Here is a 9269-nt window from a genome sequence, read left to right as displayed (position 1 = left end):
ACTACATGATTCCATATGTGTTATTTCGTAGTTTTCATGTCTTCACTATTACTTTACAATGTAGAAAATAGTAAAAAAAATAAAATAAAAAACTTGGATGAGTTGGTGTGTCCAAACTTTTGACTGGTACTGTATATATTAAAATATATATATTTATATGGGGGATTGTAAATGATGCAGACAATTACATTGATGGAAGCCACTATCTGCAATATTAAAGCAAATTTACCCCCCTCAACAACAAAAAATAATGAATAAATACAAAATCAACAACCAATTTGACAGAGCTTGATGAAGGTTTAAAAGAATGATGGGCAAATATTGTACAATCCCGGTGTGCAAAGCTCTTAAAGACTTATCCAGAAAGACTCACAGCTGCCAATGTTGATTCTAACATGTATTCATTCAGGGGTGTAAATACTCATGTAAATATGACATTTCTGTATTCCATTTTCAATAAATTTGCTAACATTTCTAAAAACATATTTTCACTTTGCCATTATGTGTGTGTGTGTGTGTGTGTGTGTGTAGATGAGTGAGATAAAAATGTGTTTTAATCCATTATGAATTCAGTAACACAACAACATGTGAAATAAGTCAAGGGGTATGAATACATTCTGAAGACACTTCACATAAGGTCTGCATTCCATAATGATTCAAATAGACTAATAGGCTAATTATTGTAATATGTTGGAGTGGATTTCATCCACTCAGGAACAACCAAACGAACGTGACCGAGGAAAGAAATGTAAACTAATGATGTAATGGAATGAGGCAAAAGGTAGGGAAACCAACACTAAAGTGACAGTTATAAATGTATGTGGGTATAAGAGACAGTAGCTACCGATAGCGGCTAATATTCAACATGACACAGTGAAAAGTCCAGGCATATAATTAAAATAGTTAGAAAATCAGAAATCAACTCGGTAGGTTTTGTCGCTATACTATCATGGCTACAGAAGTACAGTATATAGCTCGGGTCTCCAAATTTCATCCCTGCAAGGTATAAGGCCAGCATTTTATAAACTTCACTGTGGAAAAGGTGATATGTTGACATGCATCAGTTTGCTGCCATGCGATTGGTTTCACATTTGACTCCAGCGATCATCAGATAAAATAGATCTAAAACAATTGTCACTGCAGAGGTCACTAGTGGATCTTAAGTTAAATACAAACAAAACACATGGTTTTTTATAGGTCCCATGACCCAGATTTAAATGAATTTGTAATGAATAGTTCCTTCCTACAAATATCTTGGTATCTGGCTTGATGACAAACTGTCATTTTAAAAAAACATTTCACTGAGCTGGTGAAGAAGATGAAGTTCAAGGTTCGGTTTATTTTACAGAAACAAAGCATGTTTGACTTTTGGTAATAGGAAGGAAATTGTCCAGGCCACTTATGTAAATCAATCAATCAATCAATCAATCAATCAATCAAATGTATTTATAAAGCCATTTTTACATCAGCAGATGTCACAAAGTGCTGTACAGAAACCCAGCCTAAAACCCCAAACAGCAAGCAATGCATGTCTATCTTAGACTATGGGGATATTATCTATATGAAGCAGCATCTACACTTCAACCACTAGATGCTGTTTTCCATTGTGCCCTTAGGTTTGTGTTGTGCCCTTGTGTTTTGTATTTAAAAAAAGAGGTTGGGCCTCTTTGTATGTATAGAGAGAGCAATATTTTCTTGTGTATCTACAAAGCACTCAGGCAGAAACATACAATTTACCTATCATTAATTCAATTTAGACTGACAAATTAACAATCCCGGACTCAGGCTTGGAAAACACTGGAGGCCCCTTCGGTCTCCACAGAGTTGGGTAAAGCTGATTTTAGTTTTTGTTGCGCTCTTTGTGTGGAACAACTTACAGAGCTCTCTGAAATGAGATGTTCTGGTCCCCCTTTGTCAGTTCAGAGTAGTGATCGGAGACCTCTGTGTTGATAAATGTGTCTGTCAAGATCAGAATCTGTAGACACACCTCTGCCACGCCTTCATTTCGTTGATCTCCACCTCAAACGAATAGCGGACGAATAGCATGCTCTCCTCAAGCTTAAGTTCAAGGTCAGAATACTCTTCGATAGAAAAGTGTAAAGAAAGGGAAAAGTCCATAAAAAGGGAATTACGTAACATTTATGAAGGGCTTAATTAACTCGGTTCAGAATTCCCCCCTTAGAGCCTAGATTGTATATATAAAGAGTTTGAGATGTCCAATGATGTTCAAAATACGAAGCAACAATAGAACAACTGGCACTTGGCAGTAATAGTAGAACTATAACCATTAAGCGATATTTGAATCAATTTGAGGAGAATGATGATTATGCTTGACTGAGTATTGTCCTTCTGTAATCTTATTCCCAATTGCAATTCTCTTAATGGCCACAAGATGGCAATGCAGGATTCCAAACAAACTAAATGTAACTGCCTAACGTCTCAAGCCCTTTACCGGTTTCCATAACATGGTCTTGCAGCATTTGTCTTCCTCATGAAAATCGCAGAGACAATGTGAATAGCATTGAGACATTTATTTGTTTACGTATGTATGTTTTCCATTTAGACTGAACGCAAATACAGCAAACACACACCACCAAGCACTAGGGGGAATGTAGAACAAACAGGTTGAGGTGAATTGAAGGGTGGAAGAAGAAGAGTGGGATGGACAGTGCCTCAGGTGAGCCTATGGAATCAGACAGTTAGGTCTGTCATGTTGGGGCCTGTGATTGTTTGTCATCTTTCTGCTCTTCAATATATTTTTGTTCCAATTCGTATTATCCCTACCACTGAAACAGTGTATCATAGCTAATCTATAGTATTACCCAGTTCTTCTACGGGACCTTAAGAAGAGGTCATGACCTCAGCACCACATGGAGAGTGGATGGCTGAAATGTCAGTAGATCACACAGGTAGGCTAAATAATTACTTCCATGGTTTCAGTATAACAAGTGCACTGTATTAGCACGTACACTTAGTCTGTAGTCTTAACATTGCACATTTGTGAATCCTCTATTACAAAATGCGCACAACCTCATACCACTCTTCCAGTATATTTGTAACTAAATGCACACATTAAAGTATTTATGTTCATACATACAATATACCTCCCACCCTTCAAAACAGCACATCAAGATATACAGAGCAACTTCTTTCTCAATGTCCATACTGTACAGCAAGTAATCATTTTCAGAGGTGTGTGTCCAGTATAGAGAAAACACATATTCCTAACAATATCGTTGCTGCCTATCACTGCAAGCAAGTGCCTTAACATGAATCCAGTGTCATTTGACCAGATAAAATGAAATAAAATATACAAAATAACTGTTAGGGACTCTGTTCACAGCGACTGAACTCTACAGCAGATAAGACAAGGTGCGAAGGATCTTCTCCGTTACTTCAGGGTGAAGTGAGAGTGGAGTAACTCTGCCAAGCACGGTAACAAAGCCATGGGAACACGGTGGCAGAACTCAACTTTAGATCCAACTCCATCTTGGAACGGTTTTGGTAGTGCTTTTTATATGCATAAGAGCTCACAGTTCTCTTTGAAATAGATTGATAATGGATTACAATAGCGAGGTGGCTACAAAAAGAGACGGTTATTGCAAGTCTCACAAGCAGTTAAGATTGACCGCTGTAATAAACAATATCATACACTGTAGGAGATGAGAGCAGAGCGGCACACCATAAAAGTAATCGGGTTCTCCTCGGTAATGTTTTCAAAGTTGGTCCGCGCAGGAAACAATGCATAGTATTTATTCAACAGTTTGTTCCAGCATATCGTTTTTGTTGATTTTTCAGACTGACTGACTGATGAATGAATATAGCTTTAGAGTTATTATCCAGAGAGTATACAGATTTGGCCAGGCAGGGCTACAGAGGCCTTTGCTAGGTGTTCTGGAACAGGTTCACCGCCTGTCTATCTGTCGAAGGTGATGGGAGTTTGGCCTTAAAACGTGTCACACTATGAATCCAGGCTTTGTCTGTGAAGGTACAGAAAAAGGAATCCCACACTTAATAATCATTTTTTAGGGTTGGCAAGAAACCCGCCGGCTCACATTCACCACCACTCTTATAAATACAAATGTTGAACTCACACACCATAACTTAAAAACAGAAGTAAAAAAAAAAAAAAAATCAAACATATCCTCACACTTCATAAAATTAGATACTGTAAAACATTATATTAAAACTGCTCATTTGACCAGACTATAGCTTTGTCTCAAATGACACCCTTTTCCCTGTAGAGTGTACTAGTTTGGACCAAAGTAGTGCACTACATGGGGAAATGGGTATGATTTGACTTTTGCCCTACGCGACCAGCATCTGCGACTAAAAGTATAACAGTATGATGAGTGAAGGAGAACAGGATGAGCAGAGGAGCACAGAAGGGGGTGTGGAAGGATTCTGTTTGTTATAATCCAGAGAACGAGCGTCAGAGCCTGGAGTAGTAACGCACCCTGAATGTCAAGCGGAGTCCCAACTCATAGTCTCTTGATGTTGTAGAAGTGTCTGTCCACATATTTCTTCCTTTGACTCTCCTATCAGTATAGGCCCGTCAGCTTTGTTTGACATGCAGTGTCTACACGCCGCAGAAGTATATTCCACAGAATCCTCCTTGAGCACTTCCTGTGGACGTCAGTTCCACGACAGCTCTGTATCGTATCGTTCATTCCCTCGACTACTTAGAATCATGCATGTGAGTATGAGACGCTAAATCGACACATTTTCTTTTATTTTCAGAAGATAAGCAAACACTGGACTTTAAATTAGATTGTTCTATTGTTAAAAATGTTTAAAAAGCTAGTAAGACAGCTGTTGACTATATATGTGTCACGCTGGTGACAACAAGCATTAAAGGCTGACCCTCACTACTGGCCCCTGCAGAGCACCCCTCCCCCCAAACCCCTTCCTCACACTCCACTCACCCAGTCCCCATGCTTCATGCATGATGTCAGCACAGAGCAGGCATCTCCATGGTGACCATATATGACAGCAATTTGTGGGGGTGGGCTATTGAGTTCCTTAAGAATAAATGACCAGTACATACAGGTAAGTAAGTGTTCTGGGGAAATGTCGATCCGTTTTTTTTTTGGATTACATCGTGATCGCTAATAATTTAATTGAACTATGCTGATCAGGGGTGATGAACCATTAACATGCCATTATGTTTGTACTGTACATACAGAGTCTGTCTGGGGATGTAGAATAGCAGAACCATTATACTGATCTCTCACAGATCCCAGAGCTAAACAGCCCTATTCGCGACCAAATACAGGTGTAGGAACTTCATTATGCGCACACAGACACACACAATTAAGATCCTACACCTGTAGCCCTATTCTTTACAAACCATGAGTCAGTCCTCATGGGGGTCTACTGTACAAACACCGGGCATTTTCTAGGGCATTTTCCAGAGGAAGAGTGGTTGGTGGGTGAGGATGGGTCAGAGGCGGCGTCACAGTCGGTTCTGGCTAAAGGGACAGGAGAGGAGACGGAAATTATTTCAAGGAGAGCTGTCTATTGTATTGTAGTATACACTGTGGGTAGGTTACTGTAGTCCTCTTGCAACGGTGGAGTGGGAGTCAAGGATTTGATGGGCTCCTGTCCCCACTCCCAGGAACCACCATGGGTTATCAGGACTGAAACAGAGAGAGAACACACACACAGCTCTGTGAAACTGACACTGGGATAAACAAGGTGGTTTAAACTCAAGTTGAGGTTTGTCGTCATTAATCTTTCCCTGGAGGCAGAACTGCACAATTTCCACTAGATAGGCCAGCTGCAAAGTCAAAATTGCCCATTTCGTAAAAATGTTGGTCTAAATTTAAGGTTAGGGTACGGCATTAGGGTTAGCAGTGTGGTTAAGGTTATGGTTAGGTTTAAATCTGATTTTATGACTTTGTGGCCTTGCCAGTTAGTGACCACTCTGCAGAGTTGCTTGCAGTGCAAGAATCATGACAATAGATTGCAACCTGCATTTTAAACAACGTGATTGACTTCCATGTCCAACATACTGTACGCGTCAGCTATGGCACATTTAAAGCCACCTATAGCCTATATAGCTTACATTCATAAAAAAATGCATACGCGCGCACACACACACACACACACACAAACACACTGTCTATCACTATCTCCCTACTTATCGAGGCAATACTATGGTGTCTTGACAGTGATGTTTACATTGCAGCTCCACATACCTCTGATTTTCTATGATGCTCCTCAGTGGGAGACTCTGTTTCCCTGACAACCACTGCTTTTGTCACCAGCATGTCGGGGTGTTGCTGCTTGGCCTCCTGTATCGCCATGGCAAGGGCCTGTGTGATAAAGGTCACTGTTCCCATTAAATGGGCACTATTCATTTGCACTCAATCTACAATATTAGTGTCTTTGAGTGTCCATGAAAGATGCCATACAAATGACATGCATTTCTACAGTGTTTCTAACTTAGTAAAGGCTGTGACTGTTGTTCCTCACCTGATGCTGGTCCACGTCATCATCTCCTGTGATGATGATCCTTTTCTCAATCCGGGTCTCGGAGTAGCCACCTTTCACTGTCTGAAACACAACACACACACAGTCAACATCAATCAGATCAGATCAGATAATAATTGTGACCTTTCATAACTCTATAGTGTATATTAAGTGAAGAGGAAGTGTCAATAACTTTTTTTTTTAAAGGTCGCAGAGGAGACACGAGGGGTTACCTTGGTAACTTGAGTTGTGGTTGCTGAGGTGACATTGTCGGCGGTGACAGTCAGCGGGGACACTACGGCCTCTCTCCCCAGGGTGCCCGCCTTCACCTGCAGCACGGTCATTAGGAGAAAGAAGGGTCACTTACATTATCAGCACAGCTGCTACAAACACACACATCCAGTGGTTAAATTGAACCGGAGCTACCCGGAGCAAGGGTCAAAGAGAGCCAGATGGAGCCTAGCTCCAGCACCTTATGGGTCCAACAAGGATTTTTGATTTAATTTATTAGAACCCCCATTAACCGACACATAACGAAAAATACATTACAGACAAAAGACTTTACAATTTAAATACATTTAATAAACATTAACATGAAGTGTGTGTGTGCGCTCATCTATCAGTTAGTACATACACACAACAAGTACTGTAGGTCACATGGACGTTTTGCCGTGAGGTGTTGCTTTATTTGTACTTAGTCCAACAAAAAGTTTGCATAGAGCAGGCAGCAAGCTGATAGGCTGCTTTACCACTCTTGGATAGCGGAATGACTTTAGCTTCCCTCCAGGCCTGAGGACAACGATTTTCCTCTATTCTCCGATTAAATATATGTCATGACGTGGCCCTCTTTGGGTATAGCGAGTACCATACCCTTCTCTCTCGCTCTGTCTCTCTCCCTCCTACACCCAGGTTCTGTTATCTCAGGTCGTAAATTCCTGGAGGTGACTCTCTCCTCATGGCCAGGCAGTATATATAGAGAGAGAGTTTCACAGTAGAACAAAGGAACTTCTACATTAACTGAACTGAACAATATCCATGTTTTGGAGAATGTGTAAACAGTCAGTGGAGTAGCCAGCTACAACCCGGTCCATTTTGTTTCATGTTGTGACCTCAAGAAAGACAATACAGCCACATTACCATAACTCTGTTTATACAGGAGCCTCCGTTATGAGGTTTGCATCTAATTATTGTATAAAATGAATGAGTAAAGATGAAACTGTTTGTGAAATTATGTAAGGTGATGTTGAACCGTTAATGTGAGAGAATTGTATTCCCTTCAAAGCTTAACTAAGTCATTGGTCCACCCCCGTGAGCACAGACATGATCTGGCGTCATGGGACAACCCTTTTCTACTGTTACGAATAAAACCCCCACCTGAAGAAACCCCTTCAGACCATGCATACCTCGGTCAGCTGAGTGAGCGAAGGTTGAGTAGAGACCACAAAAACCTCAGTATAAGCTAAGGTTGTAATGATTGTTGAAACTCTGAGACTATCGATTCCAACAGAATAAGAGCAAATTTTCGATACTAATTACTAGTCTAAAGCGAGAAATTATGTCGACCTGAAATGCGAAGACCAACAACTGCCACAACATCTATTCTACAAGAACATTTCTGAATGTTACTCTGAAGTAACCAGTCTAACCACCAAAGACTTCATGGAACAGAGAGACGATCAGATGAACTTTCCAACAGAAAGACGGACGATTCCAACAGAGATCACAACGACACACTGAGCGTAAATATATATTGATTGCAGTTATTCCCGAATGAGTAAGGGTTCATGTGCAAAGGATTAGCATTTCAGTTAATATAATTATCAACTGTGTAGTGATTCTTGTCTTTCCCGCCCTTCTCAGTCCACACCCACTTCCCTTTGTCTAGCAAGCCGTCATATCGGCTCAGCCCACTAGGGAACCTCCCCTATCATTTCCTTGTAACCGTTTCTTATTTTTTGTCGTTGTGTTTAGTCACATCATTTCTCAATTTGCAGTAAGTCAGCAAGTAAGATGTGCAGGCAGACTTATTAGCCACTCCTTTTGCCCCATCTCTTTCAACCAGACATTTTTTTTTTAATTCCTCATCAATCCATATGGAGCCGTAACAGATCTAACAGTCAGTTTCTTAACAGGTGGATGTTTATCAATAATTGGAAGAAGCAATTTCATAAATTCATCAACTGCACCGTCTGAATGCAGATCATCATCCACATAAGAGTCACAGCAAAATCTTTTGTATGATCTCTTATACACTATTTTAGGCCCAGGTTTTTAGAAGTTTGGCTTTCCTGGATATAGCCACTATATTGTGATCACTGCATCCTAAGGGTGCAATTTTAGAACAAAGTTCTACACGTGTGGATGACCTTGTTCCTGTAGTGTTTGTAAACACCCTGGCAGGTTGATTAATAACCTGAATCAGATTACAGGAACTGGTTACAGTAAGAAGCTTCTTAAGTGAACAACTTGATGAAAACCTGTTAATATTCAGGTCCCCAAGTAAGTAGACCTCTCGGTTGACATCACATACACTATCAAGCATTTTACACATATTATGTAGATACTGACTGTTAGTACTTAGTGGCCTATAGCAACACCCCAAAAAGAAAAGGCTTTAGATATGCCAAATGAACCTGCAACCACAACACTTGACATAAGATCTTCTCTACGCACATACAGCAACACCTCCCTATTTGCATCCCTGTCTCTTCTATACATGTTATATCCATGTATAGCTACTGCTGTATCATCAAATTAATTATCTGATGTTAGCAAGTTATTGATTTCATTAACCT

At 40.3% G+C, this 9269-nt stretch overlaps 1 protein-coding gene across 6 annotated transcripts in view; it reads right to left on the bottom strand.

The window, feature by feature from the left end:
* Positions 1–2512: 2512 nt before the first annotated feature.
* LOC110527864 (band 4.1-like protein 1) overlaps positions 2513–9269 on the bottom strand; it is a 108310-nt gene continuing 101553 nt past the window's right edge. For all 6 annotated transcript variants that reach the window (XM_021609428.2, XM_021609429.2, XM_021609433.2 and 3 more), the window contains 4 exons: positions 6708–6803; positions 6478–6558; positions 6201–6317; positions 2513–5639 (listed from right to left, as the gene is read on the bottom strand). In XM_021609428.2, coding sequence (XP_021465103.2) covers positions 5634–5639; positions 6201–6317; positions 6478–6558; positions 6708–6803 — 300 coding nt within the window. In that variant the 3' untranslated portion in view covers positions 2513–5633. The remainder of the gene's footprint in view (positions 5640–6200; positions 6318–6477; positions 6559–6707; positions 6804–9269) is intronic.

The sequence above is a fragment of the Oncorhynchus mykiss genome, chromosome 7, assembly GCF_013265735.2.
Source record: "Oncorhynchus mykiss isolate Arlee chromosome 7, USDA_OmykA_1.1, whole genome shotgun sequence".
Classification (NCBI taxonomy): domain Eukaryota; kingdom Metazoa; phylum Chordata; class Actinopteri; order Salmoniformes; family Salmonidae; genus Oncorhynchus; species Oncorhynchus mykiss.
The sequence above is the reverse complement of the archived record's forward strand: the minus strand, read 5'-3'. Positions and strand labels throughout refer to the sequence as shown.